This window comes from Acanthaster planci, linkage group LG16, assembly GCF_054643075.1.
Source record: "Acanthaster planci isolate LZ-2023a linkage group LG16, COTS_SCS, whole genome shotgun sequence".
In the NCBI taxonomy this organism is placed as follows: Eukaryota; Metazoa; Echinodermata; class Asteroidea; order Valvatida; family Acanthasteridae; genus Acanthaster; species Acanthaster planci.
In genome coordinates this window covers 8,759,922-8,779,333 of record NC_141792.1, presented here as the reverse complement: position 1 = coordinate 8,779,333, position 19,412 = coordinate 8,759,922, and the positions used below count along the sequence as shown (strand labels likewise).

At 40.8% G+C, this 19,412-nt stretch overlaps 2 protein-coding genes across 4 annotated transcripts; one reads left to right on the top strand and one right to left on the bottom strand.

Moving 5' to 3' along the window:
- Positions 1-2,503: 2,503 nt before the first annotated feature.
- LOC110989301 (uncharacterized) lies at positions 2,504-6,887 on the top strand. The gene is made up of 2 exons (XM_022253592.2): positions 2,504-3,746; positions 4,766-6,887. Exons 1-2 carry the CDS (start codon positions 2,865-2,867, stop codon positions 5,372-5,374), a joined length of 1,491 nt encoding a protein of 496 aa, XP_022109284.2. The 5' UTR covers positions 2,504-2,864; the 3' UTR covers positions 5,375-6,887.
- A 2,627-nt stretch (positions 6,888-9,514) lies between these two features.
- itfg2 (integrin alpha FG-GAP repeat containing 2) lies at positions 9,515-19,300 on the bottom strand. Of its 3 annotated transcripts, none has more exons than XM_022253607.2 (14): positions 19,225-19,300; positions 17,540-17,635; positions 16,678-16,719; positions 16,414-16,485; positions 15,790-15,898; positions 15,454-15,545; positions 15,261-15,323; positions 14,637-14,770; positions 14,160-14,260; positions 13,638-13,721; positions 12,774-12,862; positions 12,007-12,124; positions 11,205-11,378; positions 9,515-11,074 (listed from the first exon to the last, which is right to left on the bottom strand). In XM_022253607.2, exons 2-14 carry the CDS (start codon positions 17,540-17,542, stop codon positions 10,989-10,991), a joined length of 1,167 nt encoding a protein of 388 aa, XP_022109299.2. In that variant the 5' UTR covers positions 17,543-17,635; positions 19,225-19,300; the 3' UTR covers positions 9,515-10,988. The 3 variants fall into 3 exon arrangements, with proteins under 3 accessions (XP_022109299.2, XP_022109298.2, XP_022109296.2); XM_022253606.2 differs by having other exon boundaries at positions 14,160-14,257; positions 19,025-19,297; XM_022253604.2 differs by having other exon boundaries at positions 19,025-19,296.
- Positions 19,301-19,412: the final 112 nt, after the last annotated feature.

Here is a 19,412-nt window from a genome sequence, read left to right as displayed (position 1 = left end):
TTATCCAAAGAGAAATCTTCTCTCGGCTCATTTTCGTATCACCTGTGATAAATTATTATCAAAAAATTACGACCCAAAGAATGAAATTAATTTAAACTAAGAAAGAAAGAAAAATTCGCCAGGAAACAGACTTTTTAAATAAACGTCTATCTACCGGTACATTGCATGGAAAAAGAGAATCAAACCCACATGTCTCGTGGATTGGAATATAAGGGAATTTATTCTTGTATCAATTATCTAAAAGCCGCAAAAGGCCGTCTAAAGGGTCTGTTTCTGCCATACCAAAAAAATTGAAATGCGCTGGGGACATAAATTCTATAAAGCTGTATGGGCCTCAGTTATTCGTCCCCCAACTATGTATTTGTATAGTCAAAGGTTTTAATGAAGGGTCCAAAATTTTATCAAGTAAGCTTTAATTTAAAAGGGACTTATTTTATTCACAGAGCTACAAGAAAATCACCCCATTAGGATCTTACAATGACGATTGAAGACTGTAATTACAAAGGACTAGGACTAAAACTGGCAGTCAAATTTGTTACATTTTGACATCTCAAGCTCTCATTCATAACATGTATGAGAGCTTCCCTATTGTAAAACTCCTGATATTCAGTTTTCATTCATTCCAAAGACCTTATTTATGGAATCTATATGGAATTTTTCTTGCAAAATAATGTTCCGAATTATATATTTGAAATAGGACTCAGTTGACCGAGTCCCCAATTTCAAGAAATTAAGGCTTCCTTTAATTGTGGAAAGTTTTAAAGTCACATTTTCCGTTTGTGTTGAAGCATGGTTGCCGGTGAAAAAGGGGATGCGCGCGGGCTTAGAAAGGGATGCAAATTGCCTCGCCGGATTGACCGTGTCAGATGGGGCTGGTTGCCGGTGAAAAAAGAGATATGATGATGCCGCTATAACATCTTAGATAAGAAGATGGTTTCAAAATGTCTGTAGTTGTAATCGCCAGCATGCACTTCAATGTTGTTACAGGGAAAACGATTTAATAAACTTCACTTAAAGTTTACCTTTGCCAAATACTGAAAATTATCGGTAACTGTTAACATCAATATAGAACAGCAAAAGTGAACACCTTAAACATTAAGTTTTTATTGAATTTACATTTCCAAACTGAATTAAAAATTAAACAGAGTTTAAATTGATACGGCGATGAAAGATTTCTATAAGTTAACTACTTGTTTGACATAGAATTCAGCTGATTTTTCTGTCACGGTCAACATTGTTAAATTATTTGTGATCTTTCAGATTCAAAATGAATGAAACAACCCTCCAGATACACGAAACAGACTTAGTAGCACAGTTGTGACATTTCATATAAATGACATGCAATAACTATCCAGCAATAGTTGCACTAGCGCTAACATCCCTGTTTTGTATTGGTCTTAAAAGTCCGTTCTTTTGATGACCATGCTTGAACTGCTAAATGACAAAATCATTGGACAGTGACAGCAATATTCATTTATGCTCTCTTTTCAACGTTTCTTACATCTTAGCTTGTAATTCAATCGTTGCATGCGTACTGATATTCAACGTTCCATCGAAATGTGTTTAACGAAATTTTAATTTCAGCATTTTTCTTTTGTTATCCTTATGTTTGTACACAATCCATCCCACGAAATAGGCCTAAGGGTTTCTATTGTTTGAATTCACCGATGCATGTCGGGCCGTGTCCCTTGGCATATTTTTCCATTTATACGCATGCTTTTATTATCCTGCGTTGTTTTACAGGCTCAGAGTATTTCTATTTGCGACACGAAATTGTTCTAGCGTGTCCTTTCAATACTCAACCCTCCAATCAGTACATAAGTTTGAAACAAGATGCAATACTGCCTCTGTGCTTAGGATGAAGAATAGCTAACTCTGCATTCATCTCAACTTTCACAGTGGCAGTTTGTCTTCTAAGCAAAGAAACCAGGCAATAGTTGTCGGAGATGCTCGATTATTTCCATGGAAACATGGAAATGCCATGCAGAGTTAACCTGGACAAGGTCATCATACAGAGAAAATCCATCTCTCGATTCTATCATCTTCAAGATAGAAATTATGTCGCCTTTCGTGAAGGCCCTTCCAAGCAGCCACGTTTTCATTTATTTCCCCTCTCTGCAGGCTACAGTCAAAGCCATACGTAGTAAAAAAATATTCTTTCTCACCAAAATTAATGTCTCGTGCAATGCCCATGACACTCTCCCTCTGCTACCGTAATCTTTTGGCAATTTCTCTGGATCGGCAGTCACAGTTTCGGGGATCTGGGTTGTTACATCTTTTTCTCAATACCGGTAACTGTCTTATGCAATGACTTGTTGCTTTTCCTCTCTGCGACTAATTTCTGATGTGATGTGGAAGTGCACCCTTTCCAACTTGGAACTCTGTAGCTGTCAAGAATGGCTAGATTATGTTTTATTTCTGCAAGCAGGGGATTGTTGTCGGGGACTCTTGCTGTCTGCTCACCATCACGTGCTTCTCCTGTTTGGAGGTGACCAGCTGATCAGTCTCATTTCTACCTTGTGCAAGGGGTGTTTCTACGACAGTGTGCTGGTAATGGAAACCATGTTCTCGTGTTCGTCTAACACGAGAATGGGGATTTGAATACGCCCAAGATGTGTGAAAGAATTCCTCAAATTCCAGTGAAACAATGAACAACACACGGCAGGGGGAGGGTTCTCTCCGTCTTTATATCTCGCTTCGTATGTGGTCAGGTTGGTGTTCAAGCACAGTGTTCCATCGAAGCCACATTGTGGAGCAATAACTGAGGCATATGTGGTTCGATACCCGCCGCTGTGACATTTAGACGAGTTGTTTTCGATGAAAAGTAATTCTATTGAAACTCTGTCAAGGTCCACCACGGCACCATGCCCACCAAGATCAGCTGCACTGAGACCTGCAAAATGCCCTCAGTGCACCGGAATAGAATTCCCGTTTCGAAGTTTCGTCTTAACAGATCAATAAGTAAAACTAATAATTTCACCCAGAGTCATTTCCGCATGCAATTCTGGTTGACAGTTAAGTTTATATTTTCACTGTTGTTGTTTTTGGTGTTAGTTTGTGGAGCCGTACTACAGGCTTACAACAGTCCTCTATATCTGAAAGTTACCTCGCCAAAGCAGGGCGGTTTTCTGAGATACGTGCATCATGATGATTCGAGAAAAGGAAACAGTCTGACAGCCACTAAAGGCCATACTCTGACACTCACCCTACGCATGGCAGCCGTTCCTAGACTGATCCAGCGTCTATACTGTGATTTCTTGCGATCTGCCGTCTTGTTCTGGTCACCGAAGCTGGGTCACATCAGCGTCATACTAGACAAAGAATCGACAGCCGATCACCGGTTGGCAGCTCGACTGAGTCAGCAAGAGCCTGCATTTGGCGTGAAGTTTGACTTTGTTTACGAGCCTCTTCCGAGCGACCCTTCCGTCTTGAAAAGTAGAGGGTACCTTCGCCAACTGTGGAGCAGTTTCTTCATGGATTTGTACATCAACGCATCCATCATTGCTTGGATCGACACGGACGGAATGTTCACGACACCCGTCACCACTGAAAATATCTTCAACGACCATCGATTGCGAGTCGTAACTTTTACAAACTGGGTAATACCCCGTCGACATGGATGGGACAAGACGACAGAACTTGCAATGGGCAAGAAATTGGTGGCCGACTTTATGACGTACTTTCCGGCTTGTATCTGGAGAGATACCATTACGAACTGCAGGAATCACATTCTCACACACATGAAGGTAAGATGCGCTTACGCTGTTGTCCTGATAGAATGACTTCCATACGGAGGCCAGTAATTACATTGTATTCCCTATAGTGACTTAATAGCCATCAGAAAACAAAATCATATCCATAAAAGTTCAGTTTACGACGGAAAACACCGAGCCGTTTATTTATAAAACACTGAACTTTTCAGACCAGTCTGCTATGGTTTCTGCACGGGGTGTCAATTCAGTAGCGTCCACATTAAGGAATTCTTTCAGTTCTGATTATTAAACATGCAGAAACGACAATTTTTAAAATGCCTCCTTTTTCCTTTCTTTTTTTGTTTTTCATTTTTAACTGTTGACTTTTTATTTTCCAGAAATATATGCCCTTTAAATGGTCTCTGTAAGGAAGCTTTCTAAAAAATCCAAATGTGTTTTCCTGCTTGCTCATTGTATTTGTAAATACCTTTTTTGCAGTTGAAGGTTTGCTCGTGAAACTAAGTTCTGTTTTTTAAAACATATTTAATCTCTTTCAAGTGGGGGTCTGGTTAAACACATTTTTTGGATATCAGTTTTATGTCATGTTTGTCCCTCATACCCCTTGTTCATTTTCATCAGTTATAAAGTTAGAAGATGATTTTAATGTTGGAAGATGTAAAATTATAACCACTTTGGTCAATCAGTTTGCTAGTTGCAGTTTCGGCCAACTAGTGCACATGATGGTAATTTACCAATGGAAAGCTTCCTCACACTCCACCTATACCGTGTTGCCCGTGCTGACCGTCACTTGTCCTAATGATTCGGGTGCCTTTCCGTATGCTCGTCAATTGTTCCTAGGGTAATTTTCACCGCCGAACGCAGCACACACTTGCGTTAAATTCATTGGAGTCGATTTTTGTGTCGGTGAGAGAAACGCATTCATAAGCCAGAAAACGTACAGACTAACGCCTGAGCCGCACTGGGTGAGGACATTATCAGCATTCAACACGTTTAAGAACGGTCGAGCACACATTTCTTCCCTTAGTAATGTACCTAATTATTATTATTTACAGCTATCTAACTTTGAAGACGCTTTCAGGAGACTGGTCACGTTGGTGGGTGGATCACTGAGTCCGGTCAACATTTTCTTGAACTACGCTTACTACTTTGAGCATGACCGTTATGACTGGCATATCGATGTGAACAGAAACCTGGAAGCCTACAACACTCAACACCTGCAGCCAGGTTTCGAAGTCAAACCGAACGAGACTGTACCGGAGATCCATGTCACTATACACGCTGGGAGACACTTTAATAAGTCACCCAACCCGTTGTTGCAGGGATATTGCATAGCGAAGCGGTACGTGGGTGCACCGCTTGCCGGCTGCAAACGGTTTGAAAACACCACAAACATTCAGCTGTTCGATTTCCTGAAGGAAAAGCGTGCCACCCAGAACCACTTCCAGACATGGTGCAAAGGTTCTACAGGGCTGAAAGACTGCACCCAACGTATTGAAGCTCATTATCAGACCGTGCGGAAGTATTACAACTCGGGGTGGTATGACCTGGATTTGCGAAGAGTGTCTGTCGTGGAGAGAGCAGCGGAATTGGAGAATGTCACGTGCCCGGAAGTATTTGACCGGAAAGGAACACATTCTATTGGTTTCAACGTTTATCCCTAATATAAGAACCAGCGAGGGGGGGGGGCAATTAAACTGATTTGTGTCAATCTGTTTAGCAGTAAATATGCATAAAATTCAAATTTCAAGATGAAAGGTATTGTCGACTTTCAGGGAAAGAGATATAATGGCGAGTCCCCGTGAGGGACCTAATATGGTTGTGACGATCGCCGACGGAAAGCAAGACGTCCAAATACAGACAGTTATGGAAGCTTCGTGACGTCATTCCACAACAAGTCAAACAAAACGGCTCCAGAAATGCAGAAAATTTTCACATCAAATACTTTTTTAAGTGATGGCAGTAGCGCCTCTTAGCGCCAAACTGATGATCCGGTTTGCTGTTTTGTTTATGGTTAGCAATTCCGTTTACAATTGGGGGTCATATAAAAACAAGGAGAAAATGAGCAAAATCAGTGGTAGGGCCTACTTAACTTAGAGGCCGACATCGTTGTATGCCTGTCATACCAGCGGCGTGCTTGTTTGTACAGGCCTTCCCCGGCGACTCAACGCAGGCAGTCAACACAGTTGAACCTGATCCAACTTCTTCCGACTGTTGCGTCGGTGTTTTAAAGTTTCCACATTGTGTATCATAGGGGACTGATTGGCGATGCACTTTGCGTCTCTTCATTGGCTCTACACCCCTGCCAGATACACGCTGCTCCGTACGTGCCACTAAATGAATAAAATAAACCTCTTGAGGCCGGAAGTGGCTGCATTGTGATGTGCAGGGAACACACCGAAGACACACTACCTTACGGTTCATCCGACATAACCGCCGATTGCAGTGACGGCACGTAGGTGCATGTACATTTCATGTGTAATTATTGGGCAAGTTCGATCAGCGACAAAATTTTGTCAACTAACGGTCGATGTCGACTGATAACCTATGCATTAAATATATGTCGGGCATCAGGGAAAATCGAACTGTGGTTCACAAATTACCGCTGATCGAACTTGATCATTATTGTGTGAATCACCAGCCTTATAACTGCCTCGTAGACGACCCATTCGAGTATGAGGTACATTCAAACTTGTTTCGAATATTGAAGGTAAACATTTCATTAGAGAAAGTACTGATATGTGGGTTTAATTTTTGTACTAAAGATCAATGAAATGACATTGTGTTATGGCAAAAATTAAAAATTCTCAAAAGTGTTGAAATAACAGAAGCGTTTCTTTTCTAAGAGAAAACTTTGACCAACTTTTTTCTCTGATACTCCATCATAATCTTACCTTCGGGAAAATATACCGCGTACTAAATCAAAATTACCTTGTTACTGACATTTTGTTCCGATGTTGAACTTTTGTTGTGTATTTAGGTCTATTTCTGTTATTTTCTTATGTCATATATTTTCATCAGTATTTTGTAAGGAACAGCACTTTAATGAATAACCGTCAACAGTTTCAGTAGATACAGATTACAAAAAAGCGAAGTTCAATCTTAATTTTACCAAAGGTCCAAATGTTTAGTTAACACAGTTACCCGAATAAAGGTCGAGAAAGAGTATGCAAAGTATTAAGGAACAAACCTTTATGCACTCAGTGAATATCAGCGTCCAATTAATACCGCCGACACCTCCCTTTGATTCCGTCGAAGAGTATAAAAAAGAGGAAAGCATAATAAATGTGTGGGACTGTGGAAGTGTGGGACTTACGATGGCTAGATAAGCCCGACGTTCACTGAAGCTATTCAAGAAACCTTTACCCTGCCGTCAGAGCACGTCAATGGCGACAATGTGTGTTGAAAATGGGGGGGGGGAGGTGGGGGATGACTTTCGCGGCCATGGAAATTTGAAAAGCGGGGGATGGGCTCACCATATACACTATATAGGGGGCGATGTTCACGATCAAATTCACGCAGAATCTTACATCAGAGTGGTATAATGTTATATATATGCAAACATTGTAGTCGTTGGGAAATCCTGAAAATTCTTCAGTCCGCTTTAATTTTTTTTGTTCATCACAGAAAGTGAAGGGAGGAAACATTAACCCATCCCCCCACCTCAAAAAAAGGGGGGGGCATAATACCCCCATCCTCCGGGATTTACGACAATGGAGTATGTAATCACCAACACCACGAAGTAGCACTCAACTGCACTTGCATGCTACTTTGTGAAAATCATGTTTACAACAATTTCAGTTACACGAAGTAGCACTCAAGTGTGCGCCCGCACATCGTACACTGATGCATAATCGAACGATTTTCGTTTTCACGAAGTAGCACCCATGTGTATTTTGTCAATATAGCATGTATAAAACACTATAATGAAAGGTCTAAACTGATTTGATTCACCCGTAAATATGTGAATTAACTACAAGATGCTCTTTAAAACTCGTTTTAACTGTTAAAATTAAGGAAAAAGTCAATTCCTGACAACGACAACTCACGGAGCACGTGCCGCACGTGCCAAGTGCTACTTCGTGAAAATGAAAATAACATATTTCTGTAAAATACGCGTTTAAGTGGCTCACACATGAGATGGGTGCTACTTCATGGTGTTGATGACGGTATGAACGTATTCGTGGATTCTGCCATGGCCAATCGCTGTTGTCTACCTCCAAGACAGAGGACTACACGAACACTTTTAACTGGTGTTAAAAATGTTGATTTTATTTGGTGTTACCTTTATCATCCTCCAGTACATTACAACACTATAGGTGTAGAAAGTAACATTTACATGTATACGGCTCAAAAGCAAATACGGTTTTGGTCTATTTCAACATGATAATGGGGATTACTTTCTTTCCCACATGTACTGACCTATGAAGTATTCTTAGGTTTTAAAAATCCGTCGGGGGGGATCGGGAAGCTCAACTTGAGGATGTGCTAATTAAAAAAAACAAGGGTACCCGAAACGGCGTGATAACCGATAATGTACGATTAGCGTGAGCGTAGATATCGGTTGCATCGCGCAAACACTAGGCCTAGTTTAGTTTCGAAGTCTCTTACTTCATTTTCTGGCATAAGTAACTGGCATCCCCAATAAGCAAACGAAATTATCTTGACACTCATAAAAGCTTAAAAGCAGTATTAGGAGAGAAAAACTCACAAAGTGGATAAATCCAGCAACTGGCGGCATTCTCTCTGAAATTCTTCCAAGTCAACGCGGGCCTGAGCGACGCGCCAACGGCACTGTTCGTGATGCAGGGCTTAAATTAGAATCCGCTGCCACCCATTTTCATGCTGACGTACCGGGCAACTTTCCGAACCACGTGGCCAGTTCGTCTCCAGTTCGACATTTTTGGCAAAAACCCAACCTTTACTGCTTTTAGAAGATACTTTAAACTGTAGCTCCGCATCACAAGAAGCTGAGCTATAAACTAAAATTTAAGTGCACTGCGTTAAAGGTCTCATAGTCACTATAGTCGATTAGAACTAGAAGACTATCGATTCTGAGGCCGCCGCTGCAGACAAAGCCGAGGTTTGGCAAACTCCCCGGATTACAGTGGACACGAAATAGCCCGTTCCTCTGCCAGTATTTCTGTTTGTAGCATTCGTTCTACGCCTCTTCGTGATAGAGGTTGTTTTATAATAATATACAGGTTTTGGAAAAGGCAAAAACAAAACAAATAAGAAGTAAGAAAAAACAAAAGGGAAAACATATTGAGAATCAAACAAAACAATGGAAAAAATGAAGGAAGAAGGTTCTTTCACCCCCATAATCCCCGTTGCTTTATGAATTACGGCTCCAATCATGAGTGAATTAAACCATTAGCAAATGAAATTGAGGTGTACGTACTTGTATTGGTAATTGCCTCCCAAAGCAAGAGCGCAATGAGGCCTTGTCATGGAGTGCTCCCGAACTACATTTTCACGTGAAGTCTTTTACATTGGACATTTGTGGCTACTTTTATACCCTGGGAGAGAGACTTGCCAATTGAAAAAAACAATGTTTCAGAAGGATCTTTTGGAAGAATTGATTGACGCATGCGGCGTTACTAACACAAACATCCAAACAGCACGTTATTCGTAGCCATGAGTTGACCACGAAACATCCACTTAACATAACCCGAAAATGGTTATTCTCAAAACTTCGTTACAGCTACTACTCGATACTGGCATTATTCCGTTTCCACCTGTGGGCTAGTGGTTAACGCGTATCTCAACGGGCTTCACAGTTGGTTTGCTGCACATAATACAAGTGCTGGTCCGCACTCATTTAATTATGTCGTTGGTATCTTCACACAAGAATTACGTCCAAGATAGAATGGTCTTCCAGTTGAACAAGCACGAGTCAGTATTGGACAGCTCAGTGTCGAATGGGAGCAGAAACCTCTCAAACTTGGGACTTTTTAATTTCAAACCTCGTGAAATGGAAGTTACCCATATTTGAATAAACAATATTCCTACCATTGCATAATTTAAACCCACTCAGTATTTGTTAAATATTGCTCACATACAGATCACTGTCATTTAATTTGTAGAAAATAAATTTAAAATAATTTGAAATCACACAAATAAAGGTTCGGAATAAATTTGATTTGCTTTCACTTCTGACAAGTCCCGAAATTAATTATGGTTTTGAACATCAACAACCACTGTCTTCACAGGTTTTTGCTTGTTACTATTTCAAAATATTAACGCCCATTGTGAAAGTCAATGTCCTCTATTTGTTAATGGTCCAGTGCACCATGGATAAAACATATCGGCGGCTGCGCATACGACACGCAGATGATGAAAAGGGATCGAAGTGATAACTGGTTAACAGTAAATCCCCGGGAGGTTTTGAGCCCCGGCGTGCACGGCAATAATGGATGTCACGTGATGTGAGTGCCATCGTGATCGCGTGAATTTTATTCATGGAGTCATCCAGCTCATTCTGGAGCTGTTCTAGCCTGGGCAGGCTCTAAAAACTGTGTTTACAACACAATCTATCATTTTATAAACTGGTTTAGAAACTAAAGATAACCCCATAGCCTAATTCCTAAATGTTAATTACGTGCAATTATAGAACATTATGCATGAATAGTCTACATAACTTCATCATAACTCAAACAAAATTACAAATTAACAGCAAGGAGTTTTTCAGAAAAGTGTTTCACTTCTTCACACATTTTTGTAGTTTGCTCGTTGGTCTCATTACTTCCAAAAAGACTTGGTAGGATGCACACTACGGATTTTGTAAACATTAGTTCAACCTGATACTTGGTCTTACGAACAAAGCACAGGCAGGAACACCATTGTGGTTGTATAAACTATATAAATAGCTCTCAAAATAAGAAAAATGATTCCCCTAGTTAACAGAAGAGTTTGCACTTAACTCCTCAGGAATTGCTTGAAAATATAGCTACTGCCAGAATGTGGAGTCAAAGAAAAGAGTTTCTTGTGGAGAACGGGGAAATTATGAAATCGGATATCATACAATGCAAGATTGACATACATGTATGCAACATCTGTACTCTGAACAACACCACAACAGAAACTGGAGTGGTAACGGCACTGCAGACTTGGGGGTTGAGGATACAATACCACAATCTTTGAGCAAATTGGAACCAAGTTCAACAAAAAACCTTAAAGTACTATAAATGGGTTATGGTTCGGGAAATGAAATAATGCTGCTTGTCTCCATCAGATATTAGGATTTATTTGACTTAATGATCAAAGGGAGATTTCATGTCACGTTTCCTCTTCAGTTGTCTTCTTTGTGTGGTTGCCATAGAAACACCATTGGTAAAGCTCTCGTAATTTGCTGGTATCAGTCACTGGGGAAGAAACAAGAAAATCCAAGAAAAAAAATTCTAGTACGATGGTTCCTGTCAGAATCATATCATTTAGGATCTTTCATATTTGGAACAGACAATCTGGGTTCAAGGTTTGACGGTGTCGGCTTACCATCAATGTCCAGCTCTTTCAGCTTCTGCTGAACTGTGTCGTTTTGTGAGAGGGCCAGCTGCAGGTCCGCCGAGGGAATTCTGGGTATCTGCACGTTCCAGTACAGGTAGATGCGCTTGTTGAATGTCACATAGACAAGGCACGGCTTATTGGCGCCAGTGGTGCTGTACTGACCTGCACAAAAATACATAGAAATTCGGCTTGTCATGAATGTGATAGGTCTTCAAGATTACGATTGTTCTTCCAATCAATGAAACATTCCCTAAAGGAATATAATTTCAATAAATTAAAATAGCACATGGGGGGTGCCAACAGGTTTAATTAACAACTAAGCAAGCTCTCATGTTAAGATGGTCAGAAAGGAATATTTAGGCTGCATCCGAATTTCTTGTCTAGAGATAGGTCTAGGTTTTCGCTCCATTGGAAATGCGTGGAGACGTGCAGACAATAGACCTAGCCGAAGCTCTAGAAGCCCGTTTCGGACACAGCCTTAGACTAAACAGTATACACGATGCATGGCATCCACTTTCTGCTTTCAGCCTGACAGCCTGTCTTTGTGTTCATTCCACGTTCTTGTTTTGGGTGGGGTTTTAAGTTTTGTGGGAGGAATGTTTGATCCTTCTCTTGCCTTCTATCTTCTGAAAGGAAGCTTATTGTTTCACAAAAAGCTTTTCTGTTAATCAAATAAAAACATTTCAGAACAGGAAGAGTAGTGGAATTACACTTAGGAAATCTCCTGAATAATCTATCCAAGAACCAAGGAAGGGTAAATGTCAAGTGGAAGTTGCAACTTGGAACTCACCAGCGCAGAAGGCGCAAACATTCTCCTGGAAGTGAAACCGGACCGACTCCCGGGAGTGATTGACGATGTACGTCTGGCCGTCCCAGGCACACGCAACAACTTCGTCCTGACCATCGCACTAGGGGGGGGAGGACAAGAGAACATTGTGGATTAATTAAAACTAGCGCAAACTTTTCAGAGACGTAGTGTGAGTCTGTCGCTTCAATAGGCGCACATGTTCTGTTCCCAGTTGCAGCCACATTACGTGGCAGTGCATTCATGACTTGATCTAGTCCACAGGGTGCGGATTTTGATCACTATGCTGCCATCCCTGTAGACTCATTGGCAATAGTAATACAACTCAACATATCGATAAAGGGGAACAGACTTTTTTCCATCCAGCCTCAGTTTGGTTACATTGCTTTGAATAGTAGAAAAACAAGATGGCTGCCCCATGACAGATGTCATAAGTTAAGACTGACAGTGAAAGAACACCAGTACCATTCCAAGCAAAGAGGGCGTACTATAAGTGTACTCATAATGCATTCTCTGGGGAATACTTTCCAAAGATAGCAATGCCTGGAAAATCCCGTCTCACATGATACCGCCAAAGTCAAGCCAAAACAAAAGAAACACCGGCATCCCAGTATTTCCAGAATTCAGTAAGAGTCTGGATGGACACCCTGTTAAATCTGTACCCTGCCCCCTCCGGGAAACCATACCTTGCAGAGGGAGGCAGGCCAAGTTTCATGCATGTAGGCTCACATTAATATTGAAATAATGCTCACATTTATATCAAGTTTTGTTAGGGCAAAGAGTTGATGGTCGACCAGCAGTGACCACAGAATCTTATCCTCCTCGATCATCATCAGTGTACCTGGGGACGATGGAGTAAAATTCAAAGGGGAAGGACTCACTAATGGGCACTGAAAATTGAGTATATTAGGTCTCTTGGAGAGTCATGGCTTGAGCAACTAAAATGAGTGGTCTTGATTTCTGTGGCAAATTTGTACTGACAAAGTAAACACATTGCGTTAGCTCTGGCTGTTCTCCCTAGTGGTAGGCAATTATGCCAGTACAACAGCGGACTGTAAGCAGTTAACCAATGCCATGGAGAAAATGTACCAAGAAATCACCCAGGAAGATTATGAACATGATTCCTCATCAGCCAAACACTTACAATACTTTGCACATGAGTCTCTGGAAGGCCACAACACAATGTTTCCACACAGATATGTAATATACGCTCATCTAGTGAAAAGCAACCAGAGGGGACAAGCACCGAATGTGTAGAATTAATTTTGATGGCAATTTCACGGGATTAGACGATTTATACAGACAGGGTCAGAGCAGCACACTGTGACTGGGATATCAAACGCCATGCATAAAAGGATAACCAGGGATTATCAATCACGTTCACGTCACGTTCAGTTCAACATCTAACATTCTAAGCCAGGGAGATCAGTCCAGAACAGCAGTATCGGTTAACCCATACATCCCAGTAATGTCCTCAACCACCCTGCCAGTTTCTCCTTCAGTATGCTGGTTTAAATGGCCCAAGCTATGCCCATTAACTACATACGTTCACCTTTCCTTACATAAACTCTTTGTTTGAGGCCAATTTTTGGTTTGGTCCTGCATTGGTGACTCACCGTCTAACGTGCACATGGCCATTCTACTGGGCTGGGGATCCTTCCCTTCTTGTGCGTCAGCCCCAGACCTTTCTGGGCAGTCAGCTAACGACAAAAATTCAAACAAGACTAGCACAGTTTCAGCTCAGAATGAACTGTTTCAGTGTGCCTGAAACAGTCAACTTTGAAGTTCATTACTCACTTTAATCCGATAATCAGCCCATACAAAGAAGTGAAATCCTGAACAGCTGTGTTTGGTACAAGGTGAATTGGCTAAGTATTACAAATGCTCTTTTGCTTTCATTTTTTTAAACTTCTTCCAATGACTATTTGTAAAATCACTTCCAATCTGAACAGGCATGTTACTTCAATATCCCCTCAAACACTGAGAAATTTTCCAAACCAGTTTTCTAAGCCTCATTTGTGATACACAGGACCAGAGGAAGAACAAACGCATGTATTGTGTAGGGAGACAAGCATTTGTCGCATTGAAAGGGGTCTTGAACTGTAACTGAGGGGCTGAAGAAGGGGATGACAACCGACCTGAGCGACAGATCCTGCCGACCAGCTCTGTTGAGACGTTTGCATTACGAGCACGCTTGTTGGTGATTGGATGCCACTTCACAAAGGGTTCTGCTTTGCTGCTGAAAGACAAATTCAAGATGGCCCATGGGTGGGTTCATGAAGATGCCCAGCACAGACCTATACTTCGCAAGCTCTGCTTAATGAGAAAAGGTTTCTGACCGATATGTCAAATGATATACATAGCTAATGACTTTCCAATGCTGACAAAGAGGCGACACAATTTCCTAGAGGATGTTTCATGATCCAAAACAATATGTACCCCAGAAAACAAGGACAGAAATCCTTCAAACTAAACGGTGAAATAGGAAAATCTTCTTTCCTATCAGAATCTTTCACAAAGGCAGAAAACTCAAGAGAAAGATTCTTCAGGCAAATTTTCATGAATCTAACAAAGAATGTTTTGATGATGAAGTAGTTGCATATGTTCTCACGTACTTGTTTGGACCAGTTAGCTCCTCCCCTTGACCTCTGACCCAGCTACAGAGGAGTTCAGCGTAGTTGCAGCCGGGTTGGGAGACGATCAGCTTGGGTCGTCCGTCTGGGTGTCTGCTCAGAGACAGGGAGCCAATCTGAGGATAGAATAGATGAACAACAGCAGCAATTTGAAAGTCTACTAATGCCAGCATGGAGATTTTTGTCTTCTGTTGTTTCTCTGTCATGACAGGCTGGTGGGGTCGCTTACATTCATTATTACTGATTCCAGATAGGACATGAACAATCAAACTTCAACACATTGACAAAACTGACACATTAAAGCTTCAGCTTAGTTGGTGCTGCAGAACTCAAAATATCAGCATGCATGGGTGCTGTCACGATCGTTGAATGACTTTTGAATAAAAGCCTAACTAGCAGTTTTCCTGTTTTTTAACATATTTTAGGGACTCTCATCAAGAAGGTATAAAAATTCATAAAATCCCATGGCCTGATTCATAGATATAAGGACAACTCCCTTATCTTTCCTCAGTTTTTCGGTCAAACAAAGTTGAAATATGTAATTTCAATCACCTTAAAGTTGTCCCCTCTCCAAATTTGATAAGAGCCAAGAACACAAAAACGTACCTGCCCGTTTAGGTGCCATTTTTGAAGCAAAATAAACTTGCCAGGTATGAAGGGACTTGTCTCCTGTCAAATAAAATAAAGTTATGATGATGAACAATTACAAACAATGTTTGACATTTCTTCAACACACAATATAAGGAAACTGATGAGGAGTCATTTCCCAACAAATTTCAGGTTGAACAATCCAACTCACGTTTGTCGTCGGCTGCTGTTTTTCCACCCAGCGATAGGCACTCACCACTCTGTCAGTGTGACCAACAACAAACTCTGTCTTACCATCGCCATCTGCCATTGAAAAAAAAAGTGCAAAACGAAAACTGCAACAGGTTTACAGAAAAATGCATTCCAACTTATGCTATTTTCTAATGTTGAATAGTTTTGTTTCCTTGTGGGTTATTGCCCAAACCTTTGAACCAGTCAGCTTCATTTTTCACAATGCTTGGTGTAATCATTATCTCTTTCCTACAATTTTCAAACCAAATTAACCCGTGAAGGAATCTTTCTTTTGGTTTAATCAGAAATGACTCACCTATGTCATCAATGAGGACCACTTTGATGTTGGCAGAAAGATGTTGGGTGTAACAGGGTGACAAGGCTGCATCGCCATTGGCAACATCAGCCTCTGCTTGCTCCACGGACTACATGTATGTGACAGACAAGTAGTGTCTGAAGCAAGTCCAAATGATATTGAACAAACTGAATACTGCACGATGATATCACTGTGAGGTCATTGGAATGCTTGCATGCAACAGAACGACACTATACAAAGTTTTAGCCTGATCCAATCGGTAGTTTTGTTGATGTTACATTTTGTTACTTACATCCTTGAGGTGGTGTCCTCTGACACATAATGACATCATCATTACATCACTCTCAGGTACACATCTTCAAGTGGCTGATGATGCATGCAAGTGTCAGGGTTGAATTTGATCAGATTTGATAAATTTGTACAAAGTTTTTTGGGAAAAGTGGAAAAACAACAAAAGTGGGAAAAGAGCAAAAAAAACCAGAACAAAAAAACATACAAAACCAAAGCTGTTCTGGCTCAGGCTGGTTTCACACTCTAAGAAATGACATCATAAAAAATTCCTAAAATGCTATCAATGTACTGAAAATGGAATAGTTAAAAGGAAAATATATGTACATACAGTACCTCTGCTTTGGAGGCTGGACTGTTGTTGAATATACTACATAAGCCCTCACCGCTTATAGTAACCAAACAATTCTAGAAGAACAGCAACAAAAAATCTTCAGATCATGGTTTAAGACACAGGGATAAAAGTAGCATTTATCAAGTGAACACATTTACTTCATCTGACCAATTCAAACATCACAACCATTCAAGTATTTTAATACAAATACTTCAGTCAGAATGTGCAAACGGTGCACTTTATTAAGCTGTGGATGTTTTCCATACCTTTCCTGAGTTGCAGATATCGCCAATGCCGATGCAGATTATCTGTGCACAGACAAATCAGCTAAAAGTAATGACTAATTTCAAGTTTGATGGAAGGTACACGTATGTGTCTTTAGAAAAAAGTTGGCCAAAGTGGGGATTGGATATTGAGCCTCCATAATATTATAGTTTATACTGAAAAAGCCACCCATTCCTTTCCTATGAGAGCAATGTCTGCATTTATAAAGGTGTATAAAGGAATCTGACAATACAGAATATGTATAGGGTCAGATTTGCCAAAATCCTGGACCAAATACACCTGTGAGTTGGTGTGAACACCGAGGTGTTCCAGGGGTGTGTTGAAATTCCTCACCAAGTTCCCGGACCTCTTTTGTTGAAAATGAAGGGCTAGGTATTCAGTAAATAGTGGTGAGCTGAATAGTAACACATCAAGTGACAGGTTAAATGTAAATAAAAACAAAATACATATAACTAGCACTTGCTTGCCTTGATTTGTTATTTTCACTGACTGACATAACTCTAGCTGTATCTGAACCTGACTTCAAAATGATTCTGTAGCTATGTACGCCTTCTATAGCACAAAGAAATTGCCAGCCTGTACAATATGTACATGTATATGTTGGATGGGATTGGTTGATATCTTTGTGAGATCAGTCGATCTAATTGCATGGTTTGTCGGAAATCTACCATCAGCCGTTCCAATCTAGTTCACAATTGTGAAAGACTGTTTCAAGAAAGGGAAGTAATGTTGGAGATTTCATACAGGATTCACTAACTACAAAAAGTGATTCGGCAATCGTGCAGGTCAGCTCATTGCACCCAACATATACATGATGTAGGCCCTCCATCATAGATGACGTACCATTCCAAGGTCAGAGCAGCTGGCCCATGGCACTGTGTTGCTCCCTTTGAAGATGATGAGATCACCCTCAACATTTCCAACAACCAACTCATTTTCCTGCAGTTCAAAGAGTCATTTCTTATTTCTTAACCACTGTACTTTATGAGATGCAGAGTGCTGCACTGTTAGACAGTTGAAGAGTAAATGAAGACAAGACAAGACCCCAATGGTAAGACACCTGAAATACATGTACATGTAAATCCAATAACTGACTATGTGTATTACCAATAGGTTGAAATACTAATTGATGAGTGGATCTGAGTGCGTATCCATAATCATCACTGATTTTTCACATTGTATCATGGATACTGATCAAATAACTCACAAACTTTACCCATAGGACTAGAAAAGATGGAATAATGGACAAACACTGACGGGATTGGGAAGTGAGATTGAAGTTGGGGAAAAGGTAGACCCTTACATGTAAACAGGGCTCTTTGTATACTCCTCCGTTTATACTGGAAGAGTATACAAAAGTCCCTGTTTACGGTTCTTGAGAAAAGGGGAGAAAAAACCACATGCAATGTAGTGCTGAATTATCGCCACTGGACATCCTGGAACTTTATTAAATTTCTGCAAATTAATGAAGGAAAAGTTTCCATTTACGGACAACACTTGGTGCCCCTAGACAAAACTAGGAGACTTGTTTTGAAAAAAAAACAAGGTGTTTTTTAAGTAAATGCTTAAATTTTCTGACATTAATTTCACTTTTTGGGACATGTTATCACTTTCTGACAGTTGTTATTACATTTTAAGGAAAAACTAGCATTGCCCATATATAGAACTCTTTCTGCATTTAAAACATGTAGTGTGAAGGGAAATATTTCCCCTTTTGTCGTGTGTTAAAAGACCATAGTCAGAGACAGTGGCGTCATGCCAATCGAGAGGATTTGTTCCTAAATGTTCCTAAATGCAGGCAGCGCGTGGGTGCAAGTTGGCAAGGGGTGTGAAAGCCGGAGTGCTGACCTCGGACAATCTGATACCGATGCTGCTTCACACTTTACACCCTCACCCTGTGCATGGAACCCTATTGATTCTAGTGGTTAAAATGACATCACTCAGTCTTGATTCTTCTCTCTGATAGGTCAATTGGTGGGTATTTCCAGGCATATTTCACATGCAATCTCTGGGCCAAAACAGAGTTGTGATCTATATAAACTAGGCCTAGGCCCGAATTTCACTGTTTATGCACTGTGTGAATATCTTCCATAGGCCTACTAGTACTACTGTACTAGGCCTAGGCTATACCGAAAACGTTCCAGTTAATTTTAACAGTCATAATGCGGCAACAATGAGGAAAACATGCAAACCCCTGCACAAAGAGGGTTGCCCCTTTGCTCAGCCGCGAGTGCAACAAACATTGATAAATGGAACGACCTGCACATGGATGGAATCATGGACATTTTTATGTGAGCAAGCAGTACACATCATGACATGATGACTTACATTATCGTTATCAACGTCCCCCAAAACTACTGCATTGGGGAAGACATTTCCGGAAAACTCAAATTCCAAGCGTTCCACAAACACTACTGATCTCATTGCGGCTATTTCGCAAACCAGTCAGAAAACATGAGTGAGCAATGTAGTCCAATATTACAAGCTGCCTATGCCTTATGTCAGTGTATGTACAAATCATGGTTTACGTTTGCATGCAGACGACATCTCCTGTACGGCGTCCTATACCCTGACTCGGTAATGATATTTTGTTAAGCTGTGCAATGGCAAGCAAGTACATGGTATATGGAGGACAGACTGATGAATTCTTGGGCCGTTTTCCAATGCCCAACTTCGTCTCCGTCTGAGGCTTCGTGTAGGAAACCAATCCCCGATT